Source organism: Lampetra fluviatilis, chromosome 1, assembly GCF_964198595.1.
Source record: "Lampetra fluviatilis chromosome 1, kcLamFluv1.1, whole genome shotgun sequence".
NCBI classification, from domain to species: domain Eukaryota; kingdom Metazoa; phylum Chordata; class Hyperoartia; order Petromyzontiformes; family Petromyzontidae; genus Lampetra; species Lampetra fluviatilis.
The window spans coordinates 31,055,348-31,077,840 of record NC_136275.1 but is presented as its reverse complement, the minus strand read 5'-3'; the positions used below and the strand labels follow the sequence as shown (position 1 = coordinate 31,077,840).

General features: G+C 47.2%; 1 protein-coding gene across 4 annotated transcripts in view; it reads left to right on the top strand.

Annotated features, from left to right (window-relative positions):
* LOC144934555 (ankyrin repeat and fibronectin type-III domain-containing protein 1-like) overlaps positions 1-22,493 on the top strand; it is a 178,183-nt gene that overhangs the window by 3,216 nt on the left and 152,474 nt on the right. For 3 of the 4 annotated variants that reach the window (XM_078860478.1, XM_078860532.1, XM_078860540.1), the window contains exon 2: positions 1,180-1,364. In XM_078860478.1, the coding sequence (XP_078716604.1) occupies positions 1,180-1,364 (185 nt within the window). Of the gene's footprint in view, positions 1-1,179; positions 1,365-22,493 lie in introns of those variants that run through there. The other variant, XM_078860486.1, reaches the window with a different exon arrangement.

Here is a 22,493-nt window from a genome sequence, read left to right as displayed (position 1 = left end):
TCCGAGCTGGTCCGAGATCTTCGCCACCCTGCGTCGCCCAGACTTGTGAAATATGTTCCCACACTGCTGCGCTGTGGTCCTCATTCAACAGTGGATATTACAAATAATTGTTAATCTTCGAATTTCGTTTAATCTCGAGAATGCAGGATGTTTGATGACAAGCTTTCATTTAGACTATACTTACGTAGATAATGCACCTAATATTATATGTATACATACTATTTTCTTGGTTCTTTCGGTAAAGTCACGTAGAAGGGAAGTAATAAAATAATAAAAATAAAAAATATTTTTATTTTTATTTTTATTATTTTATTACTTCCCTTCTACGTGACTTTACCGAAAGAACCAAGAAGATGAATCCCTGCAGTCACGAAAGCTTTAAATCGAAATTTATACATACTATTCTTAGTATTTGAGTAAATTCCATGCAATTTTGCTTAATTTTAATAAAACACCCGGAATTATGAATTAGCTATTATTTTTTTATGGAATTCCTTATAGTGTGCTATTTAAGAATTGGCGGATGATGATACATTTGAAATACAATCACACCCGTTGATATTGCGCCGGAAGGACTTTACAAAACTGGTAATGTGTTCACGATTGGCAGCGACCAGCTCTCAATTGTTACAGATGCTGAAAATTTTTCAATTAAAAACTCTATAATTGACCTAGGTGTGAACTCATTGATTTACATGGGGTAAAGTACAAGGAGGCAGAATTCACAATTATAATATATAAAAAAAAACAATAAAATATATGGGGGAAAAAACAAAGCGACCTTGCTGAAATGGCAATAGGGAGCTCTCGAGCACTGTGGAGGGTGTTTGGCCTACTCTTCCACGTCGGCCAGACGTCTGGGAAGATGTCAGAGTACCCACACTTTACCCCATCACACACGACCTGCCGATGTAACCTACCTGGGGTGCCAACCATTGATATTGATGGGGTGGATATAGGTTGGGGTGGATATCGGTTGGGGAGATTTGAGAAAATCTTGCCTCTTTTTTTCGACTGTCGCGTCAGTAAATCGAATCAAAGCAGCAACCTCTTGAAACCGGCAAGTCCGGTGTGCTAACACATGACAGCACGGGCAGCATTCACGAAATGGTTACGTGCGAAGGTGAATGCTCTCAACTGGAGCCGCTCGCTTCTGGTTTCCCCCTCGTTGTCCTGCAGGGGCTGTGAGCGTTGGGTCGCTCGGCCATCCCTCACCAAATCCCGCACGCTTCCCAGCATCCCCCAGTCGCCGCCCAGCCCGCGTGCGTCGCGGGTCTCCGGGTGCAATGGCACGGCGGAAAAACGGCGGCGCAGGCTGCCATCTACGCCGGCCAGCGCTCGCCTCTGTCCAACGACCCCTCCAGGTGAGAGCCCCCCCCTCCCTCTCTCTCTCTCCTACGGGAGCTCTCCACATGCCCTCTTCCTCCAGATGCCATATCCCTCCCCACGTTAACCTCTTTGTGCCACCTCTTGCTGTGAGATCACAGAGGCACTCGGCTGCAGGGGGGCCGGGGTCTTGGGTCAGCCGCGAGCCGTGAGCCGCTGCTGGCGCCAGGCCCAAGCAAATTGAGGGCAGGTTGAGGACCCCAAGAGACTCAAGGGGCCTCCGGATTTATGAAAGAAACTGCCGCGTCGTATTTACAAAAAATGATATACCACCACTACATTATTTCATCGCAATTAGTCAGCTGCCTGAATTATTTAACACGTGCAGTGATTCAATTAAGTCATGCAGCTTGTCGGGCACGTAATGTTTGCGGTAGTCACTTGAGGATATCCAAATATAATTTCTGCTTAGGATCCCCGGAGATTTAGTGGCACCACTGTTTTGAGCCACGGTGTGGACACAGCAGGGAGGATCGTGAGGCAATCAAGGCCAAGCCAGACACCAATCATTCTCGGGAGTTCATGTTCCTTTGGATCGTGGTGACGAAGTGTAGGAGCTTGTCACAGAATGTGAAACGTCGGTCTGAAACGTGTAATCTTCACACAGGTCATTACAAAGGCAACATATGCACGTTTGTGTGTATATATATACATTGTCCACATATCAGCTATTCATGATGCAGCATTTAATGAAAGTCAATGCAAGGGTGTGAAGTCTGCACGACACTGAAAGTGCCATGTATTTTTTGTTGTTGACCAACCTTAGAAAAACATACGCACTTGATTAAGTATGAACATGTCATAGAGAATATGTCATAGACTAATCTACGCCATGCCCTCCTGATGACGTCTCCATAAAGGCAAACTATTTTTAAGGTGCAAAGCGCCCTGAAAAAATGGTTTTCTGTTCTCAACGAAGCCACTTCAAGCCGTAGATCATGAAAGATTGTCCCCGTGTTCATAGACATTGTGCCCCTGACATGTGGAATTGTACGAATTGTTCCCGCAGTTAAACCCAAGAGTCCCTTGAGAATGCCACGTCTACATTCGTGAAGGCGTTGTTGCTGCGCATTTACAAGCCCCGCCAGTGAAAAATAGATAAGCAGGATTGGAGTTTCTAAAATGCATGAATGGATTGAGATATTGGAATGACAAAAGAAAGAATGGGTGGACAGGGAGAAAAAACGATTGAATAGTAAAGAAAATCCCAATATATAAGGTGTATCTTTGAGTTACATAGGAATTGGTAGAGCTGGGGTATCTGATTAGTTAATAAGTCTATTGCTCTACCGAAAATCACTTCTTTCATTCAGCAAATGCATGGGTGGGGAGGAAAGAAAATGATTACGCCTGTTCTCACGTGTGCCACTGAATGGGAGTTGATGGGCAAGGATCGATATCATCATCATCAGCTGGGGCATGGCTTGTAGGGGAGTCAGGAGGGTGTCGGATCAGCTGCCATCCAAAAAGGGGGCCTGAGTAATCAATCAATAAAAAAGTTACATATTTAGTGGTTAGTGGTGCACAAGCAACAAATAACTCAAGATATTTGTGAATGACACGTCACAGCACATAGATGTAGTACAAAAAAAGTATCACACATCGTAGGTTTTCGTGACCAATATCCATAATAGAGGTTTTGGGGTTATATAGCATAATTAATACATTAAACCCCCCACTCTCCCGCTCTGGTCTATGTACCTGATTGGCTCACAAGTGACGACATCACAGTTATCCCCCGTCTACTTAAGAACAAAACAGTAGAAGGGTTTCTCCACAACTCTGGCTGTCGCCTGATGATGCTAGTGGTAATTACCGACGAAACATCACGGTACTCGAATTGTAAATGTTGTGGGTTTACTCTCCTGCACATCAGTGTGCTGAACTAGTTACGAATTGGCACGTTCTGTTTACGTGACAAACCTTACTAAATTGGTTGTGGATCAATGTAATTAATTTACTAACTGTCGCAGCTCTACTTACCAGTGATTACCTCTGATATGTGGATGGATAATGCATGTATGTGCCCAATGCCACTTGTGGGATCAATGATCTTGCCGAGTGAAGCCATCACACTGGGGCATTGTGTTGATAAAGGGATAGTGCAAATTCCCTGGCAGTCAGAATGAATGAGGGTGTGCTTGTAAATAATATTCCCGCGTCTTCACAGAATATAATGGGGAGGAATGTCTTATCCTTTTGTAATGTGAGCAAGGATTGAGGGGGGGCGGAGTCTGGGTCACGTGGGGAGTGGGTGGAGTTATGGTCACGTGGGGGAGAGGATTTAGGGAGAGAACCGGAAGGGGAAGGGGGAGTTGAGACAGAGTGAAATACGAGGAGGCCACGCTGGGCAAGACGGAGAGAGTGGCGCGGTCGCCGCGCGATGGGAGACGTCGACACCGACAGCCATCGGTGTCAGACGAAGAGAGCTAATGGGGCAGTGAGAGGCTAGCTGTGTAAGGGGCAGCAGTGACGCTAGATAGCGGGGCAGCGGTGTGGCTGCAAGGATCGCCTGACGGAGCAGCAGGGAGACTGCATAGTGGAGCAGCAGGGAGACTGCATAACGCAGCAGCCGAGGGCTGTGGAGAGGTCGTCGAGCGGGACGCGGGCCTGAGCGAGACGCCGTGGAATCGAGATTCTTAGAACCCAATAAAGGACAACGGAGATCGACATCTGAGAGAAAGTCCTTTATTACATTGGTGTCAGAAGTGAAACGGCATGTCAAAACAGCTCAGGAAGAAGTCCGTCCCTGCACCATCTTCGGCAACATCTTCCGACGACGACCTCCATCGGTGGCGCTACCCACGATGGAGCAGGAAAGCGGAGCGGGGAGGAGCTGGGTTCCAGCCCTCTCGACCACGCGGCACGAAGACGCCATCTTGGGCGTGGCCGAGGAAGAACGGCGGGAAGCCGCCATCTTGCGCCCTCCGCCGCGGGAAGCCGACATCTTGCACACGTTGCGGAGCGACGCCATCTTGTCGCTGCCGCGCGTTTCACCATCGGAAGAGGACAGAGGAGCAAGAACCCGCAGCCGTCATTTAACAACGGTCAAAGAATTCTCAATCGGCGGCGATTGGAGTGCATTCGCCTGCCGTTTACAAGCGGCCGTATGCTCCGCCAAATGGACGGACGCGGAGGCCCTGAAAGTCTTACCAACACTTCTCGACGACGAGTCCGTCCGGTTCTTCCGCTCCATCAAGGCCGACAAGAAGAAGACGCTGCAGGGTGTCTTCGAGGAGATGGCGGATGCGTACGAGCCTCTGGACGACGCCCATCGGAGATTTGTTCAGCGCCAACGGGCGCCTGATGAATCGCCGGTGGCCTACAGAGGCGCAGTTCTGGAACTGGCGATGGCGGCATACCCCGAGACGGAGCCCGATTTGTTGGAGCCCCTCGTGTTGGGCAAAATGCTCAAATTATCTAGAGACCTGGGGATCCCCATGCCAGTGTGCAGCCACGATAAATTGACGTTCCGTGCTGTGGCTAAGTGCTTGGACGCTCAATTTAATCTCCGACGCTGGAAGCAGGTGTCAGCTTGGACGGGGGGCCCGTCGTTGAAGGCGGTGCTATGGGGTGGGATCCTACGAAGGCGATCTACGTTCCTGACGACAAGGGTCCGCAGGAATTGACGGCCGCCTCCGCCCAGTGGCCTGCTCGGGGGAGGACGGGGCCGAGATTCGCGCCGCCGGCGCGGGAGCGTCGGGACAGGGGGGGTGCCGCTCGTCGGAACGACATGGAGTGTTTCCACTGCGACCGTAAGGGCCACTTCGCCAGGGACTGTTGTGCTCGCATCCCGGGGCCGCCCCAGCAGGAGGCCTCGACCGCGGACGCCGCGCGAAAAGACCCACCAGTACAGGCAAGTCGGTGCGCACCAGACACCCGGCAAGGCCTGTCACCTCATGCATCACCATCGCCGCGCGGTCCGTGTGTCGTTAACAACAAGGTGCCTCCGGTTGACCCGTGTCGCTCGCTGACGCAATGGCGCCGATTGGCACGCAGGGTAGTTGCGGCTGCTACGGGGTCGTCCACGGTACCGAGTTCCATTCAGGGGGTCGAGGTGCGTATTTTGGTGGACTCCGGTGCGTCCGCGCCCATTATTTCGGATGTCATTTTCCATCTTTTGGGCATTCTGCCAGGGAGAGTGCAAGCGGTTTATGATTCAAGCATAGCGGCGAATGGGGGAAGTATGGGCATTGTGGGCCAGGTGGACACCAACATATCCATCGGGGGGGGTGTCGGCTTCAGGGACCGTGTTGATCTCTAGGTCCCTCGCGGTACCCTGTTTGTTGGGGACTGATTTCCTGGCAAAAATGCTCATTCAAATAAGGATTGATCAAAACTGCATTGAATTACCGGGGGGACGTAAAATTTTGTTTCTACCATCGCCATGGGGCCGGTCTGCCCCTGTTTGCCAGGTGCAGGCGCTGTCCGAGGTATCTGTTGACATTCCACCTGGTTCGCAGATGCTTATCCCTTTGAGATATCGGAAGCCAGTACCTGGCGTTGAGGGAGCGGCGGGGGTTCTGTTATCGCCATCCACGGCTATAACGGGCGGCTCGGCGCTGGTTGGGGCACAAATAACTGTCCGGCCGGGCCAGCCCCCGTTCTTACAGGTGCTAAATGGGAGTGCAGAGAATGTCAGTGTCCCGGCCGGAACGGTTGTGGCTCACGCCACGACCGTGTTCACGACCCATGACAACCGGGTCCGCCGGGACATGGTAGGGGGGGTTTCGGGGGCCAACGGGGCAGGATGACCGTTGGGTTGCCGAGTTATGCAGGGAGAATTCATCCTTGACCAGAGAGCAACGGTCCGCGCTTCGCGCGCTGTTGCTAAGTTATTCCAACGTGTTCAGCTCGGATGATTTTGACTTGGGACGCACCTCCCTGCTTTCCCACCACATTGATACGGGGGATGCCGCTCCGATTCGGTTGAACTCGCATCGGTTGAGCCCGACGGAGCGGGATCAGGTTCGCGGGGCAGTGGAGGACATGCTAGCTGCTGACATTATATCCCCGTCTAACAGTCCATGGGGCGCGCCGGTAGTCCTTGTGAAAAAGAAGGATGGGAAACTGCGATTTTGCGTTGATTTTCGGAAATTGAACAAGGTGTCCATCGCAGACGTGTACCCACTTCCGCGTGTGGATGATTCCCTCGATGCCTTGTCTGGGGCGAAGTTTTTTTCAACATTGGATCTCTCTTCGGGATTCTGGCAGCTTCCCCTTGACGAGTCCTCGAGGGAAAAGACGGATTTTCACACGCCGCAGGGACTGTTTCAGTTTAATTGCCTTCCGATGGGCTTGAATGCGGCTCCCGCCACTTTTCAGCGGTTGATGGAGCTGGTGTTAACGGGTCTGCAGTGGGAGACATGTTTGATTTATTTAGACGATGTCATCGTCTTTAGCCGCACATTTGACGAACATTTGCAGAGATTGGAGACGGTTTTTGCTAGGATGCGCTCCGCAAATTTAAAATTCAAACCGAAAAAGTGTCACCTACTGCAACGATCCGTGCGTTATTTGGGACACATAGTCAGTGCGGACGGGGTGGCCACGGACCCAGAGAAGACGGCATGCGTCCGTAACTGGCCATCCCCGGCCTCGGTTGGGGACATACGTCGCTTCTTGGGGTTCGCCTCATACTATCGCAGGTTCGTCCCGAACTTTGCTATGATCGCTAGGCCCTTGCACCTCCTTACGGGTAAGGGTCGGAGGTTCAGTTGGGGTCCACCGGAGGAAGTGGCGTTTCAGGGCCTACGCGATCGGTTGGCGACGGCGCCGACATTGGACTATCCGGATTTTGATAGACCGTTTATTCTGGATACGGACGCTAGTGACACTGGGATTGGGGCTGTTCTGTCACAGTCCAAGGGTGGCGTGGAGCGCGTGGTAGCCTACGGTAGCCGTGTACTGTCCCCGGCAGAAACCCGCTACTGCGTCACTCGCCGCAAATTATTGGCTATTGTCCATTTTCTCCGCCAATATCGGCCGTATCTTTACGGCCGGTCATTTATTGTGCGCACGGACCATGCGGCTCTGCAATATGCCCTGAGGGTTGACCAACCATCTGGCCAACTGGCACGATGGTTGGAGACCCTGCAGGAATTTTCCTTCGACATACATTATCGGAAGTGGTCGCGTCACGCTAATGTGGACGCACTCTCCAGATTATCGCAGGGGTCCCCTTGCGCTTGCGCGTCGGGTACGAATAGGTGTACGCTGGTTCAGCTACCCCCTTGGCCTGTCGTGTCAGCTGTCGAGTTGCCTGGGGCTCCGGTGTGCCCAGGACCGGCCGATGGGGTTCTGAACCTGCCGCGCTCGGTATGGATTCGCGAACAATTGCTTGACGACTCGTTGGGGGCTTTACGGAGTCGGGCTGTGAAGGGAGCGGGGAGATTGCTGTCCGGTGGAACGCCGGGGGCCGCTCTCCGGGATGGTTTGCTCATGTGGAGAGAGGGATTGCATGACCGCTGGCGTCTGGTGGTACCGTCGTCGCTACGGTACGAATTGATTCGGACTCTGCACGGCGACACTTTATTACATGTCGGGGTGCAGAAGACTTTGTTAACATTACAGCGAGACTACTTCTGGCACGGCATGACGACGGATGTCGTCGGACACATTCGGGCGTGTGCCGAGTGTGCCCGGGGAAGCCGCCTAAAAACCCTTACGTGCCGCCGGTGCAGTCTATACAAGTGTCTCGAATCAACGAGTTGGTGGCGCTGGATATTTTGGGACCTTTCCCGCCATCCACTAGGGGTAATAAATATTTGCTGGTCGGGGTGGAATATCTTTCCCGCTGGCCGATGGCTTGGCCCTTACCCGACCCGTCGGCGGCATCTATCACGGACGCCTTCCTATTTGGATATGTGATGGACAAAGGTGCGCCGGAGAGGCTACTCACGGATCAGGGGCGAAATTTTTCTTCCAAATTGTTGGCGGAAGTGTGCGCTGCTCTGGGAACCAAGAAGGTTCATACGTCTCTTTACCACCCGCAGACAGATGGCATGGTGGAACGCCTTAATCGGACGCTGTCGGCCATGCTATGTCACACGGTTGACGAGAAACAAGCTGATTGGGACTTGCATATACCTGGGGTACTCTCCGCGTATCGGATGACGCCTCATGCGTCCACTGGGTATTCTCCATTTTTTCTCATGTACGGCCGTGAGAATGTGCCGCCGGTAGAAGTACAGCTGAGTACGGGGGCGAAGGGTCCTGTTAAACCTCTCCCCAAATACATTCAGGACACGTTTCGACGCGTCGCCGAGGCACGGGAGGTGGCCCGGTTGGCTACTGCCGAGACTCAGGCGCGAAACGAGCGTTGCACCCGGCGCTCGACCGGTACATGCCCCTGGCGAGTGGGGGACATGGCATGGCTGCACTGCCCGCAGGTGCGGCCGGGGACCTTCCCTAAGCTTCACAAACCATGGCAGGGGCCGGTTAAGCTTATTGAAGTCCCTAACCAGCAATCCGCACGGGTTCGGTTCGGATCGCGGCGCTGGTATGTTCATACGTCTAGGCTGAAGCCCTACGTGGCCCCGCGGACGGATGCGTCATCCCCTGATGTTGCCTTGCTGGTGTCTATTGCGCCCAACGCACCTCTGCCCTTGCCTGTTGACTCTGCAAGCGCGCCTGTCGTGCCTTCTACAGACGAACCAGCCGTGACGCAGGCGGATGTGGCGAATCCTGCTCTGGGTGGGCCTACCACGGCGACGGGGCCACTTGGCCCCGCTGCCCTTCCAACCCCACCACAGACACGGTTGCCAGAGACCCCGGACTTGGGTCTCCCTGGGGAACGGGACCTTGGCGTTGATGGGCCTCCAACAACGGCGGGCGGTTCTACTCCCGTCGATCTTAAGACCACGTCGCGTTCTCGGTCCGTGGGGGTACCGCCGCCCGTTCGGGACAAGCCGGCGACCCGCACGCGTTCCAAATCCCTTTCCTTTCGTTGATTGTTATTGTTCTTGTTGTTCTTGTTATCGTTCTTATATTCTCCATAGTCCAGTGATGCTGGATGGTTCCAATATTGCTCGCATTATTTTCTTGTAATTATTGCAGCCGAGGACGGCTGGGATTTCATTAGGGGGGGGGGGGGTCGTGTATTGCAAGCAAGGATTGAGGGGGGGCGGAGTCTGGGTCACGTGGGGAGTGGGTGGAGTTAGGGTCACGTGGGGGAGAGGATTTAGGGAGAGAACCGGAAGGGGAAGGGGGAGTTGAGACGGAGTGAAATACGAGGAGGCCACGCTGGGCAAGATGGAGAGAGTGGCGCGGTCGCCGCGCGGTGGGAGACGTCGACACCGACAGCCATCGGTGTCAGACGAAGAGAGCTAACGGGACAGTGAGAGGCTAGCTGTGTAAGGGGCAGCAGTGACGCTAGATAGCGGGGCAGCGGTGTGGCTGTAAGGATTGCCTGACGGAGCAGCAGGGAGACTGCATAGTGGAGCAGCAGGGAGACTGAATAACGCAGCAGCCGAGGGCTGTGGAGAGGTCGTCGAGCGGGACACGGGCCTGAGCGAGACGCCGTGGTATCGAGATTCTACGAACCCAATAAAGGACAACGGAGATCGACATCTGAGAGAGAGTCCTTTATTACACTTTTCTGGATTTAAAGAGTACCATGGCGAAGAAGGCTCGTATTGGCCGCTCTTTCAAGACTTTTAAATAAATAAACTTTCCAAGCACAAGTAACATGCCACCTCGAGATCTCAAAAGCATTTTCAAAGTAAAATATTGATAATAATAACTGAAACCTTTTTACAAGGATTAATGTCTGCATTTGCCATAAATAGGGAGAAACCCCTATTATTATATTTTGGTACTGGCAAAGGAGGTCTAATGATGTAGATTCTTACCCCGAGCCCTCTTTACTTTGATATTTCATTGTCTTTGAGCTGTACGCCTTTTGGCGTCATCTGGTCGAGCACCTTTTGAGACGAGGCTCAAAAGAAAGATGCCTCTGGTGTGGACCAATCAGTTTCAAGGCCAATGCATATATTATAAGTGTGTTTTTTGTTTTCATTTTGACTGCAAGTATTGTGGTTAATGCAGACATGAATCCTTGTAAAAAGGTTTCAGTTGTGTTGCCAGAAAAAAGGGGAAAAACCCCATTATTATATTTTGGTACTGGCAAAGGAGGTCTAATGATAAAATATTAATAATGGTTTTAAATGTGTGATTGTGTTGAGTGCATTAGGCCTATGTAAATGATTGTTCTACACATTGCTTTCATTATCATCCTTACTCATGTAATGCGAGCGTAAACGGGGTTCGCTGCTGGGCACTGGCCCAATCATACGGCCCGGGGTATTGGGGGGCGGAGCCCAGTATGGGGGCATATGGGAGGGCCCGCCGTTCACCTCGGGTCCAATCGGAAGCGAGGTGAATGGGGGTGGAGCCAGAAGGGCGCTATGGGAAGGCCGGATCTGACGGTCCGGAAGGGGAGGAGACAGGATCACGTGGTAAAGGGGATATAGGTGGGAGCCCGGAAGGGCTCCGGGTCAGTTGTTGGAGTGAAGAAGCTGAATCACGTTGGGTGGCCGGAGGGGATCCGCGCCATCAGCCACGTGGCTGGAGGAGCTTTGGCACACCGTCGGCCAGCGGTGTGCGGAGTGGGGGAGCGGAGGAGCTGACGAGGAAGCACGTGCGGGGCGCGCATGAGGAGACGCTGGTCCGCTGTCAGGACCAGCGGGGTGCGAGCAAGAAGCTAAATAAAAGAGCAACGGAGACCAGCAGTGTGTGACGAAGTCTTTTATTACACTCAGATTACATCTTAAATTATATTTGATTTTTGGGAACGCTTACATATAAAATTTTATTGTCTGAATTATATATATGTATATCTAAAGAGTACTAATATATTAAATGCTCATTGTAACATGCATTGTTTGTGAGCTTTCTCTAATGCTCATTTTTAAACGAGTGATGTTGACAACCTTTGGATATTTGATATTTTATGAAGACGAGGACTCAAAAAAGCCAAATTTGAATGATTGCAGGGGCATTGATGGCAACGCACAAAAGGGTGCATGTACCTCTAGTAAATAATAATTGAAGGACATAAAAGAGTGAGTGAGAGCAGCATGGAGTGATTGGAACATTTTATTTGATGACGATAAGCCAAATACTAAAGAGCCTGCAAAAAAAGGTTTAATCATTGTACGTGAAAACGAAAAATTAAACAAAATCCAAAAAGTGTGAGAAAAATCGTGGACAGGTGCATGCTGGGAATCACACTGAGCAACAGTAAGAGGAACACGTGGATTGGAGAACAAACAAATTGTACAGCACCATATATAAGTGGGCTTGGCTAGGACACGTTGACGCTCAATGGGACATGCTGAGAGAATATCGGTAGAAAGAGAGAGAACGCACGTGGGAGTATGGCCGCTGTGGAGAAGTGATTAGATTAAGTTAAAGTGAGATGAATTCATAACAGAAAATGTGAATTATATGGTTCAGGATGAACTGTTCATAAGCAAGCTGGCATTAGGCATAGCAAGACGATGAGGGGTGATGGCAATATGAAGAGGCCTTCATCCAGCAATTGCTAGAACATGGCTGCTGATGATATAAATAGACAGTATGCATGTGTAATAAACGACTGGACCACGATGTCTGGCTCAGTGTCCTTTATTCGGTTCGTACTGTATTCCCACACGGCTGTCTCTACTCTGTAGCTTCTCCACGGTGCTGACTCCGATGTCGGCGTAGTCCACAACAGCAGCCCCGCTGCTGTTACTCTCACACAGCCCCCCTTGGCTGTACTCGCTGCATCTCCTCTCTCCTTCGTCCTCTCCGCAGCTCTGACAGCCTCGTGCTGTCTCTCCCTCTTCTCTCTCCGCTCCACCTGGCAGCCACACCGCTGCCTCTAACACGCAGCCCTTCTGGCTGTCTCTCCGCAGCTGCACACCACTCCGTAGCTTCCTCCTGTCTTCGGGGTTGGCTCCCGATGGCCGTCGGTGCCCCCCCTCTTCTCACTCGCCCGCGTGGCCTCACTCTTTTCCGTTCACACCCCGACTGACTTCCCCTTCCGGTTTACCCGCTTAAGGACCCGAACCTTCCACCCACGTCACATGACTCCACCCCCCGTGACGTCACATCCGGAAGGTCGCTTACGCCCGCATTACACATGCATAATAAAACTATGGGAGTGGTGTATTGGAACCTGGAAACCTCAGTTGCATTTCTAGACCACAGCTTACATCACTTGCAAGTAACATTTGTAATGATCCTCATCCTCTGACCCCCACCAACCAGCACTCGTCAGAATGGTGAAGTGCTAAATCCATAGCTGGATGAACACACTCCGTTTATAATTTGTGCAAAAAAATAATCTTCTCTGAATACTCGCAGAGAATAGTCGCAAGTGATCGAGCACACTCTGGGATAACAGTTTAAAAAATGCAACAAAATAGAAATAAACAATGTCCACAATGTTACAATAATTTGGGTGCGGCTTTAAAAATGCAAACACTGAAATGCACTTTGAATAGTTTTTACTCACATTGTTTTGTCTGCATCGTAAGTTCACTTGAGTTTCATGGTTATAAACGTTTTTCGGAGTGTATCAAATGTTGAAAGGCATAACGCAAAATGGCTTTTCATTTTTTTGAAGAAAGGGCTAAGGAAGGATTAACCTGCTTGATTTTATTTGATGAGAACTCTAAACACAGATCCCCTTGGCATAACAATGGTGTCTGAAACTGAGCAGCTCTTTCTGATGAAAAGTGTTTTGATGTTTAAGTACCAAAATCCTGAGCCATTCCACACATTCCAGCAGGTATTTTAGCTGAAACTATATCTGCATCACGAAGAAAAGGAGCTCAATTTATTCTGACGTTTTTTAAATGATGAAGTTTTTTTTAAAGCGTGTTCTTTGCGTGTGTTAATTCAACAATTCATGCTTCATGGTTTGGTCTCTTTCAACACAGTGCCACGCATTTCATGAATACGAATGTATGTTGGATATAAGGCGCCTATGCAAATGTATTACTTGAAACATTTACACTTTGTTGATGTGGCTTAAACCACAACGTTTGGTTCAAGCCTTTGTATTATAACTTTGTAAAATTGTTACGATCCCTCAAGGATTGACCGTGTTTAGTCTAGAGAATGCATTTGTTGAGAACTCTCTTTCACCTATAGCTTAACCCTTTTAAAACGAATGGAGCGGCTCTACAGCTAATAATGTACACTTTCCACCAGCGGCGAGTGTTTTGTCAAATTATGAAAACTTAATACAAACATCACTCTTTATAGTGTGCTTATATTGGGTATATATACATTCAACAATAATCTTCGAGATACATTGCACACTGCATATAAGAACGCCTGATAAAAGCATACTTCCAACAAACGCAAATGAGCATTCATTGCACTGGCAAGGCGGGGAGACAAAGAGCTTCTTCTGATACAAGCACACTACTCTGCTTATAAGCACAGCTTGACTTGCTCCCAAGGGGTGTGCTCATATCATGCTCCTCCGGTCACTATTATGTGACATCCTGACATTGTATTGCTAAATGCTGCTGCAAAGTTGACAGGAATGCTGTGATTGCAGCGACGTCAAACAGTGGCAAATCACTTCATCCTTTCAGCTCCATCTTTTGGTGGCCCAGTGGGTGCTGGTTTTGAGCAGTTGTTACTGGGTGACTTGGGATGAAGCAGCAACGGCGGCAATGTGCGCCCTGTTGCTATTGTTATACCCCTCATGTCCCTACAAATTGGTCACACCACCCAGTGCCAGCACATAGCTGCCCCGAGTTTCTTCCTCCATCGCCACTACCTGTGAACGTGTTCTGCATTATTGGTTCATCTCTGCATCCCTTTGCAAAAGCATTTTATGGTTGTTAATGTGCGCAACATTTTAAATCCTCGGTCTGGTAAAAATTATGGAGTGTTTTAGACTAAATGTAAACAAATGTTCGGCAGTGTTTACTCTGAAATGTGGCCACTCAGTGTCTTCACGCTGAGGATTCCTTGACAGTGAAATCAACATTTTTTCCACAAATTTCCTCAACCTAATGTTTATGATGGGCATTTTAAAAAGTGTCCCTCTTAGTGCCTCGCTGCGTGCGAATCAACCGCAGCGTCTCTGATACGATGCCGTGTTTATGGAGAAAAGCGACAAAGCAATGACATGCAGTGCTTCTTTTTCTCCAGTAGAGGAAGACATTCGCCTATGGATTGCAATTCTGCAGGTGGCGTGGTTCGTCGTCGTTTTTGCTCAGATTGAACAGTCATCGCTAAATTAAGCAAGGCTATTTGTCATCGTTTCAATCCTAATCTTAAGCTGTTATACGTATATATATATATTTTTTTGACGTTGTTACACTTTACTACATCTCATAACAATGTTGACACCACATAACGTGGGAGCATATCAGCATCCTGTCTTGTAAGAGTATTTAAATTGATCTCAATCAGTCGCCGTGTTCGTTTTGGCTGTGAATTATTTGACGAGCTGACCATCGTGTGTCCGGCGGTGGGCCATCATTATCAGCACAGTCGATTGGAACACATGACAAACTACATTTGCGAGTTGTCATCCGTGAAACGTGTGCCGCTGTGAATCTGCAAGGGTGAAAATCAAGTGGGGGCTTTAGAAAGCGTGCTAACCCGACTGATTTAAGCGGCAGGCTACCTGTTTAACACGTAGGCTTTCGTGACCAATATCATCCATAACAGGTTTTTTTGGGTTAGATCACGTAAATATATAAATGTGTTGTTAATTACTGGCGAAACGTCGCATTCAGATTGTAAATGTTGTGGCTTGGCTCTCCAACACACCGGTGTGCTGTACTAGTGACGAATTGTCATGTTCTGTTTACGTGACAACCCTTACTAGTTGGCTGTGTCGGGTGGTGGTGGGTTTTAACGCCACATTTATATATTTAGGCGATATAACCCAACAATAACCTCTATTATGGATGCTACCTGTTATTTAACCTTTTATTTTTTTTATCGCACATTGATTTGCAAAGCAAAAATTGCATGAAATTGTTTTCAAGCATTTTATAAAGCAGTCTAGTTAACATTGAGAATCAGAACGGGTAACGCCGCTTGAATATTAGCAGCAATTTGCTTAAGTCATGAAAAAATAAGAATAGGCTTTACCCTTTCTGCCAATAAAACAGGAGGTGTTAAAATGTTCAAAAACCAAATAGATACCTATTGCAAGGAATCAAGTCTGCATTAACCACACATAGTTGTGGCCAAACATGCAAACAAACGTGTTCCAATAATATATGCATTGTCTTTGAAACTGATTGACCTCCACCAGAGACATCTTTCTGGCCTTGTCTCACCAGTGTTAGACCAGATAACACGAATACAGGCAATGCAAGGATCAACCTAGGATTAATAGCTCGGGTTGAGCAGTTATATCTACTCATAAAATCACTTCAATCAGTAGGATTGGCAAGTATGCTATCGTATCGGGAATGTCTCTTTCAAATGTAGAAGTACTATTGGTAGGGCATAATCCATTTGTATGTGGGGTTGCTCCTGATGCTCCAGTGTCCTCTCACATGGCGAATGCTCATTAATGACTTTGACTAAACATCTGAATGTCAGACAATTCCAGAAAAAATAAGTTTCAAGACTCAGTGAGCTTCTCCTGAGTAAATAATTGCTTTTTTTATTTTCTTAGGAGACCTCATAGGAATTACATATTGTATAAACATTCCAAAGAATGTGTTTACATTTATTGCAGGCCCCTGTGGGGATTGAACAAAAAAGTGTTGTAATTTTTTTTTATATGGGAATAGTCAGGAGAGAGTTTACAGGTTCCTGTCGATATGCAAAATAAAGCTGACGACTAATTAAAGGGAATTGTTTGCATCACTTAAAAAAAAAACATTTCTTTGATCGCTGGTAAATGAGTCTATGACCACACTACACAATTAGGCCTCATGAAATATTCCAGACTTTGCCTCACGATGCCCTACAAATTCTAAGAATCCTTTCATGTTGTCCACACATTGCACAATCGCGATTGTTTGCCATGCATGAGGTCATGGTATCATCCCACCGTCTATTATAATTTCACCTCCCGAGTTGCTGTACAGTGCAATTGAGAAAGCATAACTGAGAGAGCAGTCTTTGCGCCATGGTGCTGTGTACATTTCGGCATGGACCTTTCCACGTCTGCCACTAAACACAGACATGGGTGGCAGGCATCAGCCAGCGCTATTTTCTTAACGCCCACAGAGGGGTGCATACCCTCATTCCCCCCAAAAAAATTTTTTGCCGCAAATATAATAAATCAGACTGGGCGTTAATGGAACTACTTGAAGCTGTTTGCTGTCTCACCTACAGCAAAGCACTTTGCGCGGCATTTGTTTCCGAACGGCGGACTTTCTGCGAAGGGCTATCCGAGTTGCATTGCAACGAGGCTCGCGAATGGCCGAATGATTTGTCAACGCCCTTGCTTTGCAGTGATCCTTTCATCTGCATACCAACAATAAACCGCTGGCAATGGCTCGAGGCTCTCTTCTTTGTTTGACTTGTAAGTTGGGATGCCCGTGTAAGGTTTCCTGTTCCCAGGGCATGTTTGTTGTTTCCAAGGTGGAGAAGTTACAGGAAGCTTAGATTTACTACTAATTCATGCTCCCCTTTCCATGGAGAGAATAATGAGCGAGGCTTGTTGCTACTTTTACCTGGCATCAGCCAAGCGTTTGGCACTCCCTCCCAAAACAGCCCACGAATTGGGTATGACGCGCATTAACTTTGCGCTTTTTGTTTGAAAGAACCATCTCTTAATGCCATCCATCAACCACATACTGCCGAGATCCACAGGACATTCTGCGGGTACCGAATATCTGGCTGTTATCTCCAGTGATGGCATCACGGACAAAGTGTTGACTGTGATTAAAATGTGGAGGCTTTACTCAAATGAATCTTTCAAGCCACAATAAAGATTTGTCACATTGAATTTACCACCACATCAGTGTGACTGAGAAAGCGTTAAAATAAACTCTTTTTACAGCTTATTAGTGCTGGGTTATACATTTGTACTTGGTTTTAAAACCAAAGTTAGCCAAGCTTTATCCTGAATGCAACACATAATGTAAATTTACCTGAGATCTTCAAAACTTCCATTTTAATTGCCTTTAAAAGCTGTGGTGCTGTTTTGGATGTTGTGTCACATACAAGTCTATTTTGGTTGTACCCCAACTCAGAGTGAAGTCTTGACATGCCATGAAATGCTTCGGTATTGGTGAACTGTCTCTGACATTGTTATGATCTCCCTTAACAAAGAAGCTGCGTGATAAATTAGAAAGTTGGAGGAGAGGGTGTGAGAAAAGTATTTGTTTTGCTTGCGAGGGCAAATTTATTTCATCAGCAGATGACAGTAGAATTCCAGGATTTCAAAAACAGTTCCCAGCCTTTTGCAGTCTCCGTGTTTTCACAATATTGGTGTTTTTTTTCTTTCTTAGAAGCCTTTGTGCACTGCTCAAATTGTGTTCAGTGATTTACTTTAGCAGTAACTATAAATAACGTGTTCCTTTGAAATTCAGAAATCTGTCTTTGGGCACTCTTTCAAAAATCTGGCTTGTGCAACACCACATGCTCAACTTAAATTGATTTTCAGCATCTTCAGGCATTATCTGCCTGAGTAGGTCAGAGCCCAATGCCCCATTCCAGGCACAATACCGGCATGATGGTTGGAGGTTCTGGAGAGAACTCCGATATGATATTCTAAATAGCAACGTGTTCAGTGCTGAAAACTGGGAGCTTGAGGAGATAGAGGTTTGCACTTGATCAATATGAGCTGGGCCCCCGCCCCTCCCGCCATGAATATCATGAATTTTAAGAAGAGACTGAGATCACTGGAACAATGTACCCTGTTAGAGCCCAGGGTTGTTTGTACATTATTCAGGAACAACTTGCCGTCAGTGTTAATTCCGAAAAAATAATTACATTTTCAGTTTGCAAAAAAACAACATTTGGCTTATAAAACATTCAAGCGTTCACAATTCATTTTCATAATTATACCTGGAGCCAATTGCACAAATAAAGTAGGCTCACCCACCCATTATAGCATTTGCGCAGTGCTTTTGGGGCCGTTATAGTTTGTCAGCAATCCTATTTTGCTTGTGAACTGAGTGCAAAGCCAATTCTGATTTATTGGGATGAAAGGCAAAGCATCACTTTTAAATAAATGCTTGTGCTGAACAGCGTTATGTAAGTTGCATTCGAAATGCACAATTGTGAAGGTTATAAACCAAGTGGCTTGCCTGTGGTTTTTGGCCATTGATGTGCTCGGCTGACATTTGGCTATGTCTTGTGGCTTTCACACTGGCAGACAAGCCAAAGGCTGGCTCCATGCTGTTTTGGTTTTGGAAAGATATAAGTCTAGACATGTTTATGTTACCTTTCCTCACCTACTGGCTGCTTGGGGTTGACCATGCCTTGCAAACACCGTATCTCTGAACGGTCAGAAATCTGTTCAGCACTTTTTTTCTACTTACATAATCTTGCATACCTAAAATACTGCACATACAGCAATGCAACACATCTGACAGTTAATCTTTCAAGTGTACAGTTATCTTGACATTTGGCTGACTTTATTTAAGTTTAGGCAAAGTGGGGAAAAACATGTAACGTGCTTCTCATACCATTTCATGTTTTATTAATTTCCCCGTGTTATCTCAGAGATAACACACGCGAAATATGTGTTTTACATGTACGTGTATTTAATTAAGAAACAATAGCTGCATTTTATTTTGCTAATTAACAATTATGATCATTTATAATTTGGTTAAACACGAAGGAACAGTGTCACTAATTCTATTGTAATGTATTTACTGACTCTTGAGAATGGCTTTGTTTAGTCACTGACAATGACATGATCTCATAATCATGGGTTTTCCTTGGGATTTTTTTCAAATTGAAGAAAAGAAAAATCAGTTGTGACGAAATTAGGGGCCTGCTTTTTTAAGCATTCTCTTTTTTTAACAATCCTAGAAAAAAATTTCCCTGCACTGTTTAATCATCCAATGGGGAACTTTTTGTTGATTGAGTAACCTAAGATTCAACGCTAGATTCAAACTGGAGTGCTCCTCTCACCGAACAGGTAGCTCAGGCATTAGAGGAATGGCTCGCAACCAGAAGTTTGTGAGTTAAAATCCTGTTTGGGGGTTGACTCAGCTCCGTCATCTCTCTGGGGTTGAAAAAATAAGCACCAGTTTGTGGAGGAAGCAAACCAGTGGTTGTCCTACGGATAAACTCGTCTGTGCCACCAGAATTAGACATTTCCACTGCTGGCTATGGGCTGTGAATATGAGTTGAGCACCATCTCACCGTTCATTTGAGCAGGACCTCTTTGAGTGGTTTTCGTGGTCGCTCGTGCTGATTGCACTTATTTCGAACCGTACGTAGCCAACCGTGCTAATTGGGAGGAGGTGGCAATAGAACATGCACATAATGCTTTGTGTTCATGAGCAGGTGTTCTCTACGCTTGTCATAATGGGGAGCTGTGCTGCTCTGGGGCCTTGATGGTTTCAAGCACGATACGTTTTACAGGCTTATGTCTTCACGTGAGCCCCAGTGCCATCCTTAGTGTGGGCCCCCTTGCTGCTTGTTGTGTTAGCCTCTTTGACCTGGAGTTGTCCATATATATATATTTTTGGCATAGACCACGAGATCTTAGCAAGGTCAACGAGCGTTGCTGATGACACTCGTACTTATGGCTTTAGATATTTTTAGTTAAATTTGACTTTGTTATTTATCCAGGCAAGAACTGGCAAAACTCAAATAATCTTTATAGAGGGAAGCGTACAGTAATTTGTAGTCACCATTATAATTCATGCAGAGCTGCATATAAAATGTATCAGCGAGTGAATTTGGTGATATATTTGTATTAGAATTATAGCGTGTAATACATCACATAGTGAACATATCTCTGTACATGGGGCTGGCTCGTTTGCACCGAAAAAAACAGAGATCGGGTTAATATTTACAATGCCAATGCTGACGGATTCTTCTATATAAGGCAATGCAGAATATGCAGCGCGATGAAGTGAGAGCCTCCGCTAATCCATGGAACTCCTCATTTTCTGCACTGAGTGCTTGTTATGACAATGGAACGACAAACTCCATGGCTGGAACCCGTATCCACGACTGGCTACTGTGTCTCCTGGCATGCTGGCGAATTCTGCTCCGAAGATCGACTTGGCGCTGTCAATGTGGGCACGATGACTGCAATGGTGCCGAGGAATGGAAGGAGATGAGTGTACAGAGGGAGGTGAAAGGTCAAGGTGCAGCCCTGTAATTCCTTGCTCACGCCACTGCTGGGTGGAAGGGCCTCCACTCGAGGGGTGTTCTAGAGAGCCCCTTGAGAGGGCATTGGGCCTGTTATCTTCAACGTTGGTCAGACGTCTCGACAGAGGTAGGAGTCTCCACACATTACCACACCACAGGCGAGCCTGCCGATTGATTAACTGCGCTGCACCCCTTTATACTGATGGGTAGACAGAGGGAAATGAGGTATTAGAAACTTGGCCATTGTTTTATGAAATCCATGATCTCTGGATTTCAAGTTCAGTACCCATGGAGCAAGAATATGGTATTTTATTTTGTTTTCCACATCGTTGTCATCACAAGCAAATACATTTTGATTGGGGGGGGGGGTTCCAACCTTGCAAATATGTTGAAAATAGAGAATATTTAAGTATAATAATCTGCACAGTTTTTTTTATTTTATTTTAGAAAAACTTACATTATTCCATGCAGCATAGAAATAAGAATCTGAAATTATGAATCAGAGTTCATTATACATATATATAAACCACTTTTGTTGACTTAATTGGATTCGTGGCATTCTTAAGGTTTACTCTAAAGCTTCCCATACTGCATTGCCACATGTGAAGGAAACTGACATATTCTATTAATTAAGGCAGTGAAGTGGACTTGGGCATGGCGCTTGAAAGAACTCTGGCCGACATTCAAGGGTTACGTGAGAGGGTGGCAGCCAAGGCGTGGAACGCGTCCACGGGGAAGTCCGCTGAGGAGCTGGAGCGATGAATTCAGCTCACGTGATCATGCTCCGTAGATTGATACGTCGTGGGATCATGGAAGATGGTGGCAGCTTGGAGAGGCCTTCATCTGGCAGTGGATTGACCGTGACTGATGATGATGATCTTGATTATTCTGCTCATGGCCATATAATTAGTGAATTTATATTGCACCTAGATATGACTTTCATCAGCTACGTGGTGGCCCTTTTTACCATTCCATGTTCGATAATGGTGTGGAGTTTCTGCCTATTAATGACGTGATTCAATAATAGTATTAGTATAATCATTGTTCCTAATGTTTGGTGTGTTCAAAGGCTTGTTTCAATGTATGAGGCTGCTACGTTGATAATAGACTGTGAAGGAAAAAAACACATCATGTGTCGTTCCATTCAATCGACGCATGCTGTTTGGCATGTTGGAATTCATTATTTACCTTTGATCAAATCCCACCCGTTACAGATTGCTTTTGTTGAGGGGGTTCACGCACAATCATAAACCACATTCAAATGTAGTCGCATAGACTGTGTTGTTGGTATTTTAAATGGAATTAGAGGGTCAAATTACCTTTGTTTAAAAAGGGTTAAATGAAGTTGAGCCTTCCCGCTTCTCGAGATATAAATTCAAACTGTAAGGTGAACAACTTGATGGCATGCCACAGCATTCACTCGGAAATTGATTTAGTCTGTTTCTTTAGGTGAAGGTGCCCATAACAGACTCTAGCTCATATACTTTCAAGATTGTAAGCTGTTAATCGCAATTCAAAGATACCCGTTGCAGGGAAGCTGGACATGAGCACCTTATGGCGGTACCCTGGGGTACCATAGTACCCCGGCTCTCGCACAATGTTCGTGATGCAGTCATTTTTAGCCTGTTCATGGTCGGCGATGCGGCAATCGACTCATCTCGACGAGCTGTACACGATGCACCACCACGGTGCGCACGATGGTTCAGGATTTCAGCGCAATCGTCCTCGCTGTGTTTCGACATCGTGGAGTAGCACGGATTTCGGATTGATTGGTACCCCAGTCGCGGAGTTAAGTACACCCCTGGAAAAAAATAGTGTCCCAGAAATAAAATATTTAATTG